At 34.9% G+C, this 19,417-nt stretch overlaps 1 protein-coding gene across 2 annotated transcripts in view; it reads right to left on the bottom strand.

Moving 5' to 3' along the window:
- TMEM161B (transmembrane protein 161B) overlaps positions 1-19,417 on the bottom strand; it is a 47,753-nt gene that overhangs the window by 14,013 nt on the left and 14,323 nt on the right. The window contains exons 4-11 of one of the 2 annotated variants that reach the window (XM_040541097.1): positions 17,062-17,159; positions 16,291-16,447; positions 9,598-9,749; positions 9,032-9,092; positions 7,188-7,328; positions 3,689-3,802; positions 2,839-3,013; positions 601-697 (exon numbers count right to left, since the gene is read on the bottom strand). In XM_040541097.1, the coding sequence (XP_040397031.1) occupies positions 601-697; positions 2,839-3,013; positions 3,689-3,802; positions 7,188-7,328; positions 9,032-9,092; positions 9,598-9,749; positions 16,291-16,447; positions 17,062-17,159 (995 nt within the window). The remainder of the gene's footprint in view (positions 1-600; positions 698-2,838; positions 3,014-3,688; positions 3,803-7,187; positions 7,329-9,031; positions 9,093-9,597; positions 9,750-16,290; positions 16,448-17,061; positions 17,160-19,417) is intronic. The other variant, XM_040541098.1, reaches the window with a different exon arrangement.

The raw sequence follows: 19,417 nt of genomic DNA on the forward strand, positions 1-19,417 counted from the left end.
TGGAACCCCTGTCAGTGCTGGGTATCATTAATCCTACTATATGTAGATGTCTGCTTCAAGATGGGATGAACTGCAGCCTAATAAAGTCTATCTCTGTTGACATTTTGCGAAAAGATTGCCGTGATTGCATTGCAAGCTGTGAAAGATATCCCTCGTAAGAAACACAGTGACATCAGATATCCCAGAAATAAAATGAACTCTATATCTCACATTTTCTTTTCAAAAAAATTGCTGATGATTATAGTACTGGAAAAAAAGCCTTTAACAGATATTCATAAAATTAAAATCAACAGTGCTTTTTATAGTTCATTCAAAATACTTTGAAAAAGATGAATATCTCAATGGAAATAAACAGCATACTTTGTTGTATTACACATTTTTTTCAGAAATAAACAAATTAGCATATCATTGACAGATGTCAAAAGCTGGAAGAGAAGAGGACAGCTTAACAGCCACATATCAGAAAATTTTAAATGGCTGTAAACCACAACCTATTTCTGGATGACAAGTACCCAAATGATCTAACTCTCCACAGTAAATTGAAAATACAAAAGCCCTGTAGAGGACAGAACACACTTTTGTTCATCAAATTTTGCCTACCTAGTGTTTTCAGAAGCAGAGTTGTGTGAAGGAGCATCACCAATGGTGCAACATACTGCAGTGCAATTACACAAAGATAATAGAATACCCGAGCCACCTGGGAAAATAAAAGTTATTGGTGAGTTCTCAGTGATCAGACCAACCCTTTATGAACACATTGAGGAAAAACAAGCAATTTATTAAAAAACAACGCTTATGCATAAATGCTGTCATAAAAGTTTTCTAGCTTATTTCAGTATGTGACATCTTATCTTCAAAAGACCTAACAAAGAAATCCCTAGCTGATGAACTCCAGTTTCAGGATACATCAAATCCTGAGAGGGCACAATGAAAGGAAATAATTAAAAGCGTATGTTCTGTTAAAACTAACAGAAACAATTTTGCCTATGAGCACTGCATATTACTGTTCAAAGACTCCTATTTCAATATACAACAATCAAAACTAAATATATGGTTAATTTTTAAAGTCCCTAGTGATTTACAGACTAAATCCTGCTATACGAATGAAGTAGTAGTCACAGTCCAAGGCTTCATCAAAAGTAAATGAAAATTTGGTTATCATTGCAGTTCCTTTTCAAAAGCAAGTTCTTCTAGTTTTAAAAACAATGACAAGAGGACTTGTCATTAGTAGATGATCAATAACAAAGCATTTAAATGGAATTTCTTTCAGATATACATTATGGCTCTTTGAAACCCACTGAGGTTATTCCTACACCCTGCTCCTTATTTCTTTAGATTGTTGCATTGCATATTTTATATAAGCTATTGACCTAAAAGACTAGATCAAATAAAGAAGGGAAAAAGTCATAAAATCAATAACAAGCAATCAATGAAATAAAGCTAACTGGATTTTAGAAAAGAATAGAATACAGGGTGGCAAAAAAGATGAAGGTAGACCTTACATTTTTGGAAACACATCAAAACCTCAAAGGGCTCTGAGATGAGCAAGCATCAAAAAACTAACATGAGAAGAAAATACAGTAAAACACTGACAGAAGAATCATGAGAAATATTGTAAGATATCTGATGGAATATGATAAAAAAAAGTAACGATCAGTACTGTAAGACACGTAGAAAAGACTACTGGCAAGAATTACAGAAGAAGAGAAAGCAAACATGGCTAATAAAACAAGACAGAACTTTATTTAGTAGCCATGGGCTTCATAAAGAGAAGACACAGACGTATTGGATAAACAGACTTAAGAAACACCATGTACAGAAGACATTATTGTTTTGTGGATAGGACTAAAGCTCCCAAAACTAAAGCTGTGCATTCATGACAGCCTTCTGTCATACAGGTCTGTCATAACCAGTTGTTACTACCTCTATTTCCTAACCTTTCCTCTGAAGGCAAATACTGGTCACTTTGTTTGTAACTAAAAATCTGAAAAATTCCGTCTTCTTATGACCGTAGGATATTTGGTAGAGAAAAGGACAGGATTATAGGTAACAGTGACAACCCTAAAAAAACAGTCTTTGTCTTATGACATATTCCTCCTGGAATAAAACCCCAATTCAGCAAGATCATCAGGCAGCATTATCACGCAACACTAGAAATCTAAAGTTTACTTTGCAAGCAGCATGCAACAGCTTACAAATTCTACCTTCTTAATTCATTGATGGTTTATTTTATTATTTTTCTTTAAAAAATCCAATCTTTCCTATTACTTGCAACAGTATCAAGACAAGCAGTTTTGTAGCTAGGCTAGTACATTTCAGGGTGGCCTTACAGAACTGAATGTGTCTTATTTAATCCTGAAATATAACTATCCTATCTTAAATTTTGCTGCAATTTAAAAAGCACAGTTTGAACTAGGTAACAGTATTTTGCCCTTCTATCTAAACCTGACTGTCCCCATCTTCCTCCCCTTATATTGTAGCAACAAATCGCCACACACTCTGTGCACTCACTCCCCAGTTAATTCTCATGCTGAACAGGAATACACAGAGAAGCAAAATGCTTGCCACAGTATTGTAAAGAACACTTCATGAAGAGGTATCTTCCAACAACGGATGAATAGGTAAAGACAACGTGTTTGCATAAAATAGATTACACATCTCTCCATATTTTGGTTTACAGAATTTCTCAGTAACAGTGTTTTTCTGATAGGAAATATAGTGTAGGCACCAGACCTAAAGCTGAATGAAAATTCCAAGGACAACACAACAAACAGGGAAAAACAGAATCTGATCAGAGCAATCTCTCCAAATATGTAACCGTAGTCCCACTATACTTACCATTTTTTGTAAATCAACTGTACTTATTCTGCCAGCTTCCTTTTTCATCTGATCCACGCTTTTCTGGGCTAGATTCAGATAGGCCTGCAAATGACTGCGCATCATAGCCAACCGCAGAGCACACAACAGGATTATAATCCACAACCTCATGGTGTCAAATGTATCTTCTGACATTCTGTAGATTAAAAAAAGGGTAACGCTGTTTTCCAAAGGTCGCCTACTGCTGCAGAGTTATTTGCTCGTATCTTCCATAAAGAAAGCTTCAAACATATTGTCAAAAATCCTTAATGCAGAGTCCACAGTTATGAAGATCGTGTGCAAGTAATATTCACTCCCACCCCTGATTATCTCTTTACTGTCACTTCTTAGTAGCCCTTTTACAGCATTACATCCAAATTATTATCCATCTGTTTGTAAACAGTAACAGCTCTTAAGTGCTTGAATTTGAGTATGAAGACAGGATGCTAAAAGCAACTCTTTCAGGTAACTGCAGGCTTTGAGATGCACAGTTCTATACAGCAAGTGTGTACTTCAGATGCCTTAGATACCTTGTCAGAGTACAACCCCAGGTGGTATTTCAGCCCTATAAAGAACAACCCCTTACTCTACTAAAGGGATGTGAGAAGATGGCAGCTCTTTCAGAACCACCACCTTAGCATTCAACACCGTGACTCATTCTTCTAATACAACAGAAGCCTTTTAGAGCTCAGCTGTAACTTCCACAATACCTTTAATGAAGGATGCTATTCAATTTTTAGTCTTTCACGTTGCTAAAACTTTCACAGGGCACTACTTAGACTTATGGCTTTGTCCTCAAAACCCCAGAAAGAATTTTTAAAGGGAGTCTTACAAAGGTATGCTCTCTTTGCCCAAAGGCGGGTTCATAATGTAGTCCTTAGTGATTGGTTTTACCCACAGAAGAACCATAACTAGAGGTGCCAAGAAGTTTATATGTAGCAACGTTCTGAAAGAAGAAAAAAAAAAAGTGGGGGATGTTATTAAATGCAAACAATTACCATACTGTTGAAACCTGTGATACAGATTCACAAGGATTAATCCAAACTTTAATATAGATGGAAAAAGATAACTAATAAAATCACTTCTGTATATTTAGAAGTATGACTTACACTTCAAAAAAACAGTAATATTACATACTGTGAAATCACACTGACTGTGATTTTAAAAGTTCTCTTTGGAATACATTTTAGATATTCTAACAATCTAATCAAAAGAACTACATGCATTTTATTATACCACACTATAGTAAAAGTTGTTGAAAATTTCCATACAATAGCATAACGCCAAACTGCAGTAGCTATTAGTTTTAATCTAGACAGCCAACATCTCAGATGGATAATTATGAAAATATGCTGCTATATTAAGATTTTTTTTTTGCTTTATTAAAAAGGCACTCAGATTAATTTCCATTATCTATGCAGACCAGGGGAAAAAGTTCTCAGAGGTCAGAATACCCAGCTTAATGAAGAATTTTCTTAGGAACCTTGACTAAATGAAACTTGGTATTTACATTCAATTAAAGATACTCTTACAAGAAAAAAAAAAAGCTACTCCATTTTAGCAGCTCTGCATGAAACCACACTTAATGTAAAAGGAGTTCTTTGAGTACAAGAGAGACAATAGAATTTAAAAGGTGAAAGTGAAGATTTTTTCTGGAGTTTTTCCTGAAATTAACCACCTTCCTTCATTCCACCCCTAGGAACAGTCTGTACCCCACTATACCGATCAGTTTGTGTTACCCAAATAAAACAAAAACGGTTATGAAACTGTTTACAGTGCTGTAAATCTGGTGTTTTTGTTAACGCAATGCTTCCTCACTAACAGAATTGGCTTGTCTGTAGAGCCATCTCCAAGGACAGTTCTATACTACAGAAAGTATGAGATAATCCAAAGTTATTCTGAAAACACAAGACTATTGATTTCAGACAATCAAATTTCCTAAACCCATTAAAATGTTTGTGTGTTTCAGAAGCTGTCACCTCAGCATTTAAACCATTAGTTTCAGATGAAGAAATAAGCACTGAGAGTTATCCAGTGTTGCTAGGGAACTCAACAGCACCAAATAAGAGTCCAAAGCATTTCAGTAACTTGTGAAAGGATTTCACCTGAGCTTCTAGTTACTTAAGGCATCCCACTGGGTTAATGGATTGGAACATGCCAAATGGTGGCATGAACCCTCATCTGTTTATCTGAGGGAGAAAAGCTGAAGGACTCTCAAAGTAGGCTCTGGAAAATGAGTGAATGTGTAGGAAAATGGTACAAACTGATTAGGACAATTCCAAAATATATACAGGGAAGCATACTGCTGCTAAACTAAAATCAAACTACTGAAATTAAAAGTGACATCGGATTATTTTTCTTCCGTTCTTCCCCAACATTTACTCCTTCCGTACATACAGAAGAATCATCTTAATCTTTTTGACCATGCTGTTGAAGTAGCAGTTCACCATTTACATTTTTGGCGGATTGGAGTAACTGTTTTCTCTAAGTTTCACATTCTGTAATTACAGCTTGTCCCCTATGTCTTCTTTTACAGAAGTATAAGCTTCTATTTTACTGCAGAAAAATGCACTGTTTTCCTGCACCTAAATTAGAGAGCTCTGTATCAATGACATGTCATCCTCATTTACTATTCCCCTTTAGTCACTGTCAAACAACTGCAAACAGTCAATAACGATCTACCCACTGCTAAAAACACATTGCTAACGGCAAATACTGAGCTCTTCAGGCCCATTCGAAGCTCTCTCTCAGTGATGCTTCTTTGTTTCTAATTGCATTACCTAATTACACTGATGTCTGACCAAGTTTTAATCCATCCAGTGGAGTGGTTTGTTTGTTTGTTTTATATTGTTCCACTTGAACAGACAAAGTATTGCTAGACTTTTGAAAATAATGTGCTTGGTGCTGCACAATGTTATCTTCAACAATCAGTTGAATATAATCCTGTCTTGTTAGACAAGATTTATTTTTCATGACCCCATACTAGTGATTATCAATTAACCTTTTAATTGTTGATTAATGATGTCCTGTTTCAGATATTTCTGCCTAGAATCTCACGTCCACAGATCAAGGAAGACTTTGGAAAATTATAGCACAGTCATAGAAAAGGCACAAGAAATTTTAAAATATTTATACATGTAAAAATGAAAAACTAAGCAGTTTATTTAGCCGAAAAGAATAGATTAAGAGCTGACTTGGTCACAGCCTACACATAGACAGAAACTTAACAGCAGATAAAACAGAAGCCAACAGCCTGCAGTTCTAACTGGACGTATTCAAACTACAATAAGCTCAAATATATCACAGGGTACTCAGTTAACAATTCACCAAGAGAGGAGGACCCACTTTAAACACGGATTAATTTCTTAAGCTGGGAATTTGTTGGAAAAAAAAAGATCTAAGTTTATGCATAAATAATTTTCATTTCAGAAAATATAATCGTTCTCTTAGCAGTGGCCAGACTAAATAATCACAATGGCCTATGCCACAGCTTCCATCCATGTCATTAACATCTATTAGATATCAAAGGTCAAGATCTGTGAAAGGCATTTGGAGTTTTTCACTCAACCGGAGAATGCTAAAAAGATAGTTAAGTCTGAGAAAACACTTCATTACCAAACTCAAGAGCAGTTGAAAATTAAAATATTCCTTTAAACTGGTATTAAAGTCTGACCCTTATTAAATATCTGGGTCATCATAATGTAAGAAGCACAGAAATACTGGAAAAAATAAATTTTACTTTCATTTAAAGTTATAAAAATTTCAACAAATTTCTGTATGCTATTGTAATTTCAAAATTTATTAACAGAGTTTTCATTGAGATTTAGATTCTCTTTAAACATTTTTCCACTTTACTCCCTTTCTGAAGCTATTTTTTCTTTCAGGTTTTGGGGGCTTGTGTGTTTGTTTTGCCTCAGATCTTTCCTAAATTTATTAACAAAAGCATGGTGCCATTCTAGCTGGGGAGGGGTGTGAATGAAGAAAGTCTACAGCTGCATCCCTTCTTCCAGACATTTATCTGAACTTCCAAAGAGACATGATGGGGGAAAGGCATCAGTAAACAAACATTCCTGGTGGAGCTCTCACAGAAGGAAAGGAGAGGAATGATTCTGTAACTGGGACTCTAGTTACGAGGCAAAGAAGTTAAGACTGGCACAGCACAGGTTGACCAGAAAGAGGCAGGTGGCAAGTCTGCTGGAGATACAAGAAGCAGGCAGCAGCAGAAATCCTAGTCCCTACCTTCTTGTTGGAATAGTGTGGAATGTTTATTTTCAGACATTAAAGATTTAAGACTGAGTAGCATATACCTATGTGCATATATTTTCTCTTACTGTGTTATTTTTTCTGTTGCTAAATTCAGAGCATCCAGATGCATTTGAGCCAGTCGCAAGCCAGGGAATGTCAAAAAAGCACCAATAAGTGAACACAGAACAGCCAGGAACAATTTGAAGGTTAGTTTAGACACAGGACCCCTAAAAGAAAAGAAAGGAAATAAGCATTTTCTTGGGGAGGAAGTTGATGGGCGGGGTATCAGAGATTACTTTCAACTCAACAGTAACTAATATTTAATCAAAAAGTATTCTACAGTTTTACTCTAGAATCACTACAACCATTCAGGAACTAAAATCAAAAACAAGCAAGTCACCTGTTTAACTACTAAAGTGAATAGCAAACCTAAGCCACTTCCTACAAGATGTTAAATCTGTTAGTAGAGCAAAACAAAAAAGAGTAATTTTATATTGTAATTAACAACAAACTGTGTAAGCTACTGGAATGAATTCAGTGGTTATTTTTCTAACAGAGGAACATATATATTACAGGTTTAAATGATCAAAAACAAAATGAATACGTTTATGATATACTACCTGCATTCTGCTTTTATCCATTAAAAAGCTCTGTCAAAATTATTGCTGCAGTTTTCCACGAATTTATAAAAAACATACATGCGTCCAATTAACGTGTCTCTTCCAAGTGACTAATACTGTTTGTTTTAATGAATTATGCATTAAGTAGCAAGTACAGAAAAAAGTACCCAGGATGAAATGAATTATGGAATTAATAAACACTAGATTATACACAAAAAACAAGTGACATATAAATGCATTAAAGAGAAACAAAACCAATTCTACTTATCCATGTGAGTTTTAGATTGGTAGTTAGCCTACATCACTTAAACTACCAAGAGACACCATCGTGAACTCAATCACTGCTGTAAACAGCCAAAGCACTGCAAGAAGTTTAAAAAATAAATGAACAGTAACAGGAAAATTAATACAGAAGTTAGAAAACTTGCAATAGCTTAGGAAAACCAGAGTGAAGAAAGGTTATGAAACACACAGGATTCAGTTAAGGGTTTTTCATTAGATTATTCGTATCTAGAAATGCTACCTTTTCTAAGTAGGCAAAATTTGAGACTTCTGTTCTTCAGAAATAAAGAAACCCCATAGTTCTGGCATTGTACTTGAGAACTTCCAAGCAAGAAATTCAAAGCTGAGCTCCCACAGTAGTGACATACCCCATAAATGCATGGAGCTTGGAGTTAGAGCTGTTGTGCAAGAACTGTGTTGTAGCAGAAGTCCATTTTACAATACACAATAGCTGCCTGTAACAGCAACTGTATATAGAAGCAACATCACAAGCAACAACACCTTTCTGTGACAGTCTAAACAAAACTTGGATGTCCTATAGCAAGCAGATGTATTGGTGTAAGAGGAAAACACTATTATAACTTGAAAATGTGACTGAAAGACAAACTTTACTCCTAATGCCAGCCTTACTGCAAGCTCCATCTGAAGCTTTTGCACGCTTACTCTCTTGCATACCAGAGGAACAGCAAAAAGATGTTTATCTTCTGTTTTAACCAATCTTTGCAAAACTGGAAGGACTGTCTAAGAGTTACCTTGAAAAAAATGTTTACAGTTTTCATTTTTTTTCCTTACAAAGTATCAGTGTAGAAACTATGTCCAAATTAAAAAGAGAAAACAAAAATGCAACAAGATACTTATGAATACTAAGAGATAACTTTCACTAATAATTTTCACCTCTTCACATTTTTAGAGGGACTGTAAGCATGTACCAGAGCAAAGCATGTGAGACAAATGCTTGCTAAGAAAATCCAAGTGGTTCAGCTATAAATGTAAACATAATGTAAATCAATGTATCTCCAAAAACTTACTGTGATTCCAAACCCTGCTTTTCAAGAAACTGCATAGCACTTTCCGAGAAATTTGAGAATCCTGCAGAGACACATACATTATATGTAATTTATAACAATACAGACACAGAACCCCTTGAAATAAAACGCTACATAACAGAACATCTTTTGAAAAGTACTCATATGCTATCATAATTCTTTCAGTCTTTGAAAACATCTTTTAATTCATGGTCATGAAATGTACAAATATCAAAATCAACATTGACAAACTAAGTACTTTTTTTTTTTTTTTAGTAGATCTTCACTTTACTATGCGAGGCAAAACAGGTCAAAAATAAGGCAAAGATAAGGAAACAACCTTGCCTGGAAGGTGAATATAAACAAACAACCCATTAATATCACAATATTTAAAACAAAGCAGGAAAAACATACAGGATATCCTTAAGAGTATGTATTCCAAAGCAAGTGCATCACATATAGAGTTAATATTAACATAGGTGTTTCTCAAAAATTCCTAAGAGACTTGAAATCATTTTTCCAGTCATGCAATGAATAAGGCCATTACAAACACTAAAGAAAGGAGTTACCTGATTCCAGCCCAAACTCTAGATAGTTTTCTGTCACAATCAAAATTGCCATTGCTTTCACAAAGAAGAAAAAGCCAAAGGTGACGCAGACTGATCTTTCACCTCCTTCTTCCACTTTGAAATAATGGGTGGTCAATGAAAACAGTACCTTACTACACAAGAAAAACGTCAAGGAAAATTAAGTTTGTAAAATAACTACATTTAAGAATTTTAGAAACCAAAACATATTTAAGAAACCAAAAATAAAACAATTGTTATCATCAACGTAAAATATCAACTCAAATGAAAAGTATTCCTAACTACATAATTCAAGATTTAATACATGTCAATTTCAGAAATCAAAATCTTACTTCTGAATGCAACAACTGTAATCGCACGGAAGTGAATAAATATGTTTTTAACCAGAGATGAGCCACAGATATTCTTCCAGGACACACAACTCTACAGTGTACATGCAAACAGCAAGGAACAGGATGCTCCAACAAGCACTTCTACCAACAATGGGATAAAATTTCTCTCATTTCTAAAAGGAGAGAATTTCTACTCACGAGAAGTATGTGTTTGTCTTCTGCCTTACAACAAATCACGACAAGTGCCACAGGACTGCTGCTTATATTGTGAGATGACTTTTACTAAGCAGAAAAAATATGAAAATATGACACTTGTGTTTCTCAACTTCCACATGCGTGTGAGATTTCTCAACTATCAAACACAATAAAATAACAGCATATTTAGTACTACATACAAAAGAAAAAACTATGCCGTTCTCGTTTTGAAAAAAAAATCTAGCAAGTCTGGTATGATATATTTAGTCTTTTCATGTAACCCCAGAGTCACAAATATTAACATCTAAGCCACCTGCTCTGTTATCAAACTGTTTTTAGTGTTTACTGAGCTATGCATTTCTAAACATAATTAGCTCCAAAACAGAACAGAAGATAACTAAAATTTCTGTAGTGTACTGCCAACACTTATTACTACAAGCTAAAGCCCACTGTATTTTAATTTTTCTTCCCCCAAGTGACAGGTATTATCCAGTTCATGCTTAAATAAACTACTGAGAGATCACTCCAGACATTACCTCCTTACGAAAAAAAAAAAAAAAAAAAAAAAGAAAAGAAAAAAAGAGACTTCGGTCTTTTCATATATTGTTTTTTTTCCACTACACAATAACAATCATCTATATTTGCATTTCTTTAAATACTGGAAGTACTTTAAGATGTAGATTATATGAAAATACATTTTAGAGTTATCTATTCAATAAAACATTTAAACAGTCGTATCTCAAAAAAATAGGTAATTATGCAATATTGCACTTCATTAAACAGCACGTATTTAGCATATATGCTGTTGTATTTCATTATTTCATTAATTATCTCAATATGCAATACTGCATATCTCAGCAGTATGAAATAATAAAATACAGCAATAAGCTCATATAAACAGTAAGTTGGCCTAAGCACAACATCTAACAACTCTTAAGTTCAGATTAATTAACTTAAGCTCCCTTTATACTTTACTGGTATGGTATCTAATACCTAAGTCTAAAGGAAGACCTCATCGTAAAAAGAGATGCTTAATAACTTACACAGACTGTTTTAGAAAGCTGTGTTTCTAACAGCGACCATTAAAAGAGCGTCAGGACGATTTTTAAATATAAGAGTTAGGCCAAGATAATTCACAACCTTGTAAACATTTTTTCCAAAATGCAACTTTGATATATTTCACCAAAAATAATTCTTAAACCAAGTGCCTTTTTACAGGTAGGGATATCCAGCATAAATTGAAAATACACTTATTTCAAATCTCACAGTTATCCAAAGTACTTCATAAAGTTTGTGATAAAGAGTACGCACCTATAAGCAGATTTTAAAACACCCTATTTCATGTTTTCAACTATGGGTTTTGCCTAAAGTATCTGGAAGAAAAAAAAAAAGCATCCTGATAGTAAATTCCCATTCTACTGCAGATTCAGTTCCCTGTACGTAAAATTAAGGATTACGCAAATTAAGTGTGACTGAAACGCTCTGTTAGGCAACAGAGGTGATTATTCAGCTGTTTTAGGAACAGAGAAAATGAAAGAACTACAGAACAGAAATCTGAGTTCTATTTATGACTTCCTTTCAGTGCTTGCCCTATGCTTCAGGACCTACTGAAACAGTAATTCAGGAGAATACTGTGCTAAATTAAGAGATTCCTTCCCCCCCTCCAATTTCTTTATTTTGGTCACAAAAGAAAACATGCTTGTAGAACTGAAGCATGTATTTTTTAGAAAAATAAATTTATCTTTTAAGTTGATAAAATTCTGGAATTTTCAAATGATACAGTCCACTGGTATTTATGCACATGGCTGTAGAGAAAAAGATCCACCTCCAGTTCCTAATAAAATTCATAAAATTGTTGGAGTCACAGGAGAAAAACAAACTTCTATATTATTTCTAACTGCATGTATACTGAAAAAAAATTATAGTTTCCAGAGGTTATTTCAAGGTCTGATGACTGAGTTTCTCTACATCAACCTTGAGTCAAGTTAAAAAAAGGCTGTTGCTTTCCTTTAATACGGCCACTGATACATTTTCCAAAAGAAGCCAGTCAGGTTTCCTAATTTATAAATGAAATTGGGTTACTTAAATGTTTTAAGATGAAAGGCAGTTTTGCAGCTGAGAAGTATCTCATTTATCCTATACCATATAAATTCTCCTAAATACGTTGCCCTTTCAAGGGAACGGGTTGAGTACAACACCTATTTAAAGTCTTACAACTGAATAATTTGACATCGTCAGTTGTTCTCAACCATGAATTTTAAACACTTGTACAAGTACAGCAATTTAAACATGGAATTATTAAGATGGACCATCTCTCAATCCTGTCTTACTCTACCCTCACCCACATTCTGTCACTAATGAAACATAAACCCAACACTCTGCAAGTATGCTTGCTGCTTCTGCTGCATTAACAGTTCTGATCAATAATTCAGTTCACTAATTTTGAGTATTTCTTCTGACAAAAGCCACCTCTACAAATTTCAGAAAAATAGAAGTTGTTCTAGAATTAATTCCTGACGTCACATTGACTGCTCTCATTTGAAAGTATGGGGGCTACCACATGATGACGGACCACTTCTGGTCCTAACATACTGAATTGCTAACTAAATAGTCATGTAAGTTTTAAAGGATTTTCAGCATAACAGAGGCCTGATGTAATAAAACAAGAATGAAACAGTCTTCTGAAATCTCTTCTCACTCACCTAGCTTCCAGCGATCACAATGGACTGTTTCATTAATACCTCTGTCTATCACTCTTTGCACCAACCCCCTTCAACCAAAAAGCTGTAATGCCAATAATATGCTATAACAACATGTTTATGGAGATGTTAACTCTAATACAAAGACAAGTTTAGACTGAGCTCCCTGGTACTGCAGTCTTCTGCATTGCCACTAACCCCTCAGACTGGACAGGATCACAATACTTTATCCCATCAGCCAGGAAACACACAGGTAATTAAGTCAAGCCCTTTTAGTATTAGGAAGCAGTGACTTTACAAGGATTTCTACACCACTACCTACTCTGTGAAGAAGCCTCCAATAAAAGCAAGGTTTGTTTTATGTCACAGGAAAGCAAACAAACAAACAAAAAAACAGTAAATAAAATTTGCACAGTGTTAGAAGACTAGTTCTAACCATTTGTTTCCTTTGTACAATTCATGAATAACTGTTCACGTACCTACCACTGGATAACAAATCACACCTTCTGTTGCATCAGCTCACAAACTATCCAAAAGGTAGACTTTTTTTTTTTTTGAGGTGATTAATTAAAATTTCTACAATTCAGGCTCCACTGTTTGAACAATGCATTCAAAACAAAAGAGTAGCCTTGTATGCGAGTTTCTGATTTCCACGGATTTGTTTTGGTACTCTTGGTCCTACATACAAGGCCATTCTACTCCAGGCTTTCCCTGATTTGTCTATGTTTTCAGAAGTGCCACATGAATTTTGAACTTCAATTTCTCTAGCCTTTCTCTAACCCCAACAAACTACTAGAATTCCTTAAGAATTCTCTCCAAAGTATACTGTTAGCAAAAAAAAAAAAAAAAAAATTGCTTCTTAGCTAATACACGCCCAGGTACAATACTAAAAAATGAAGTTAACTGTTCAGTTTGTTAAATAGAATTCAGCTTCTAGCACATGAACTTTTGCTTTTAGTATTATTCTATCTGATCTTACAATTAAAAAAGTCTGAGTACTTCTATACATCATGCCACCAATACACACACTAAATTTAGTTTTCACCTAATACAATTGTCCTTTTATGCTGCAAAATGATTTCTTTCTGACAATGGACAAAAAATCACCTGTCCATTTCCACAGCAGACCTTAAATTTGAAATCCCACATATAATTATGGGATTTGACAATCTACTGGAAGATTTTTAGAATCGGAAATATGCTTCATACCAGTGTTTCAAAGAGAAACCACAGATTATTTGATAGTTGTCTTAAATTCTAACAAAAATTGCGCTACTTCCTCTCTGCCATACTTCCCTTTCAGTCACGTACGAAGGCTAGTGAGAAAACACAAGTAATGTGCTTCCACCACGCACTCTGTTACAATCTCCTTCAGGTCCAAATGCTCAATTAGATCTCAAATGCTTGGGACAGAATAGGACAAACCTGAAAATGTTGGTGTAGGCTCAATTTACGTGAAAACAGCAGGTCAGAAAGAAGCAATCAGAAAAAGACCCCAACAGCCACTTGCATGTTCATATTACTGAAGCAGAAAGCTGCCATGCAACTTAACGTTTATAACTTTCTCCAACTGTTTTTTCTCTGAATGAATGACTAAATGAAAGCAGTGCTTAGGACTGCATTGAAACACCACCGTAAGAATGAATGTTGCAGTCAACTTTCACACATAATCCATGGCAATATAAAATTCACAACTGCATGTCACGTACAGTTGCAATCACTGTAGTATTATTTAAGTTGGTTACACCCAAGATTTGAAAGACGAAGCAAATAGATCATTGCCACCAACAAAGTTAAGAGTGCTTGTCTTTAGTACCTGAAGTCTTCCATTAGTTCATTAACCTCCTCCTCATTCTCAAAATGGGAGTCAGAGATGTTGGCTTTCATTAATTATTTCTTAAGCAGCATCTGCCTCTGTCTCCCTCTGTCTCTCTCTCCCCCTCTGACTGTCTGCTGAGACTAAACTGTAATTCCTGACTTCATCCAACCAAATGAAAAAAGACTGCCTAATAACATAGCTAATATGTCATTAAAAGTTTTACAAGAGCCAGCAGAGACCTTCTCGTCAGTACCCAGCAGATCAGAAAACCACTTTTTGTACCATAGGTCTTTCCACTAACAAATAAGAGTCAATGTAGAAATACTTGGTCTGGACGCAAGCTACTGCCAAGTCACTTCTTTCCAGAATTTGTATCAACTCTGTCATCCAAGAAGTTCTTACTCATTACAAGGAAAATTCTGCATACCATTAATACTTCAGGTTAGTCAGAAAAGGAATGTCTGCCCTTATGGTAAAGGCAGCATCTATTTTAACAAATATCAAAAAGAGAAAAGTATTAAGCATATCCAGAACTGTCAGCCAGATATAACCAAGTTATATCTGAGAGTTATAACCAAGAGTTCAGGTTTTACATAAATAACACCACCAGCTACAGCTAACATATGAAAAAAAAAAGCGAGAAACAACAAAGAAATCACTGTAAGGCTCTGTGTTGAAAAGACATTTCCACAGAAGGATCGATTTTGAATATTCAACTGTTGTATCTAACTTGATACTTCAACCACTTGTCAGCTGTTGAGGGAACAAAGAAGTTGCACAAATTCATTTTCTAACTCGTCTCCGCATGACCTGCACTCCTCCAGGACCTTACTCAATTTCTTTGCTTCATCATCTCTCTCATCTTTAAAAGGCAACTTTCCTCCCCAAAGCCTGGCTTGTTCTGTGGAAAGCAGTTACTTACTGTACAAGCATCCACATCTGATACTGCTTTATTCAGTAAAAACAAATGCAACAGTTGCTTCTTTTATGGCTTGATATTGCCTGTTTCCTAAAATACTCTGCTTTTGTTTCCCTTATTTCCAGAAGCAAGTGTAGCTTTCCACAGATCACTGAAAACACAGTACCATCTCTGCTCCTACAGCTGCCTACACGTTCTATTTTCTATGGAATCTAAGAAATAAAAATCTAGAGTTATGCATTCATGCATGAAACTGTAAACTAAATGACTACATACATTATTTAGTTAAGGCAGTATCAGACTAAACATACCAGAAAAGTGGGCAGTAAATCACACGCTTCTTCAAAAATTATAAATACTATTTGTACAGAAATGCATTGCAAGGCTAGGCAAAACAATATATTTGTTAACATGTCTTGGGTTTACAACAGCCACATACTGCTTAAGAGTATGACTTTTATGTTAATGTACATGTATTTTTTCCATAAACAGTTTGGAATAAATGTTTACAAGCAGCTGATACCACCATGTACAGAGAGCATGTACAGCATATACATTACCAGACGATAGCACTAGCTTATACAACCTTTTTTCCAAACGATAAATATTTATGTATTCTGCAAACCAATAGTTCAGAGCTTTCTATGAATTGCAAAACGATGTAAGCTATTTGGAACTGATAGAATGATTTAAGAAAACAGAAAAGGATACACTGCAAACGCCAAGACAAGCAGACACCACACTACACTGATATTCATTTCCTGTGAGGGCTTCACAATACTGTAATAGGCTTCAGTCACCACATACACAACTGTAGCTGCAACAGTAAAATCCACCAGCCACTGATACTCAGGAAAGTAATGCAATGCTGAAAAATACAAATTTGCAAATGTAATAAAAATGTGATATTTTTAATTTTAATTTTATTGACATAAACAGTGATGGTTAAAGTTTGTTTTCAAGTAATTGAGGTCTAGACAGATCCACATTATCGAAGTTAAGAGCATCAACAACAGTCACGTTTTCCATTCAACGATCTCTCCTCTTAACCTGAGCCTCTCTCTTTACCTCTCTTAATTGATACTGGGTTACTATTCAGCTATTTCTAAGCCTACAAGATTTTTACAATTTTATCATCCCAGCCTTTATATATTAACCTCATAATTTCAAAGAGCATACCTAATTCAGATCTCAACATCATAACAGAAAATGGCTCTCCGCTTAATTTTAGTTAGAGTTTCTATGTAAGGGTTATGATTCTCATGTTCAAGATTAAACGTTCACTGGCAATTGCTTAATGTATATATACATACTTCTTCACTCTCTTAAAAAAAAAAAAAGTAAAACACAGTTTGCTCAAGATACATAATGCCATCATTTCAAACAAAAAACAGTAACCGAAACTTCCAAGTACTTTCTTTTTAAAAAAAAAAAAAGCTTTAAAAGAACTCTGCATTTCTGTCTGCATCTATTTGCTCTTACCTATAGTGTCTCTTTCAGTCACAGACTTTGTTTCCAGATGAAGATCAATGTCCTTTGGAATGGTTAGAGGTTTGTTTTCAATATGACCATTATATTTCCTAGAACAATAAATAAATAGATAAATAAAATATACACAGATAACACAGTATCAACTTTTTTTTTTTTTTTACATAATGGCATTTCAAATTTAAGTCTGAAGACCATTCTTCCTTTAAATGCAAACATTTTTATCTACCTAGCTAAAAGCATTAATTCAACTTCAAATATGAAAACATCTCAAGAAACAGCAACACATGTCAATAATTACTAGCTTTATCTCTCAACGCTCTGACATACTACTGTCATATACTGTCTCATACACTCATGGGTCTCAGTGGCTTCTATATGCGGGGTCTTCAGTATGTCCTAGAACAAGACCTGGTGAGCATCAATTACTCCAGACTAATTTTCTCTAAAGGAAGCTTTCGCTGTTCAGACCGTCAGGGAGCTATAGAGTTGTCTAAGAAGTTATGCCAGTCTCAACAGTTTTGTGATCTGAGTACATCTACAGAGCAGAATATATTTATCCTGATAAACAAACACCCTGATGAAAACCAAAGCTAAATTAAGACTCCACAGTTGAGGTCCAGGCCAGGTTCCTCTCCACACCAAAATAAATAAATAAAACAAATTTCCCAAAATAGTATTAGGCCCATTGGGGCCTAATATAATATCAAGACTGTTGCCTAAACTGGGCTAACCTAGATCCTTGAAAGATGTATCTTACCAGCCATCAAGCAAAGTGAACTATAAGACAGTTTTATAATCTAAAAGGTTGTGTACAGAAATACTATAGGCTTACTTAGACATCATCATTCCCCTCTTCTAGTTCCACTGAATCAGCTTTCAAATACAGTATTATCAAAAACGTCATATATAACATGATGTTTTGTTTCTCAAATTGCTAGTTAGAAGTAACAGTTTTAAAGAATCTTCCCCGCCCATGCCCCTCCCCCCCCAAGACAATAGACAAATAAAAACCAGAAAAGATATTTAGAGCACCAAGTGCATTTTTAGCTGGAGTTCTGAAACTATATTAACATCATAAGCTTTAAAATAAGCCATACCACTACACTTTAAATTGAGGATGCTTGTAAAAGAGCTTGAAACAAGTTAAGTTACATAAAATGGGCTGACAGATCATCACTAACCTAGGTAAAATTTACTTCATCACTATATATAAAAAAATCATTGAAGCAGATCAAAAATATTTTCACAGGTTAAAAAAAAAAAAAACAACAACAACAACAAAGACCACAGACCTCAAAAAAAAACCACAATGGCTAGAACAAAACAGCATTCTTTGAATGCTTTAGAACAGAATTTAGAATTTAGAATTCTTTAGAACAGCACCTCTGAAACCAGAAAAAGGAGAGGTGGATTTTCCATAAAAAGAAGAGCTACTAGGATAAGCAAGAAAAAGAAAAATCAATCATGAACATACTTTTAAAGAATAAGATCCTCTCAGCTATCGTGTGAGCTGAGAATACAAGCAGAAGGCATCAATAAATACTATTTTTTCAGATGATACTGATATTACTATCACCCAAAGCACAAGAATTTTAATGGACAAACTGCAATATAAGGATGGAAATACAAACCACTACTCAAAAATTTCCTGTACACAAGTCTAAACGAGAACTTGTAGCACTGCCCAGCTGCTTGAGTGCCCAAGCTTCTGCATGCTTCCCTGTCCCCCATTATACTCATGTTCTGCTGCGTGCCCCCAGGAGTACCATCATCATGATGAAGATAAGCATTTGGATAACTGAAGTCATTTCAGACCAACTAAATTCCTACACTTTAGTCATCCCAAGGGACCCATAATCTAAGAGACACAGGACATACCCAGGATGTCTAACAGCTTTAATTCTAAGTAATTCATTGTAGCTATGGACCTTTTCATTAGCCTAACAATTTAATACAACACAACTCTGAAACAAAAAATCCACCTAATATTCATCTGCTATGATAACCTATAGCATAATATTCTGAAATGTAATATGCATTGAGTAAAACAGACTAGTAAAATACAAGTTCACACAACAGCTGTTTCCAAGGCCAATTTTCAAACAAGTTCCTTGGATCTCCTTTCGCCATTTTTTTCTTATTACTTCAAACTGAAAAATTATTGAAGGAGCAGGCACTACATTTCACAAGACTAAAAGCTTGATGAAAAACATTCTTTAACCTGAAGTGACATGGAAAAAATCAAATAAATGTGTTATTTCTCCTGCTCTGTTTCACATCCCCTTGGTTCAAAAGGGCACTGCATTCCAGTTGGTGCAACCTAAAGAAGCCAATATCCAAGCCAATT

Source organism: Cygnus olor, chromosome Z (genome assembly GCF_009769625.2).
Source record: "Cygnus olor isolate bCygOlo1 chromosome Z, bCygOlo1.pri.v2, whole genome shotgun sequence".
NCBI classification, from domain to species: Eukaryota; Metazoa; Chordata; class Aves; order Anseriformes; family Anatidae; genus Cygnus; species Cygnus olor.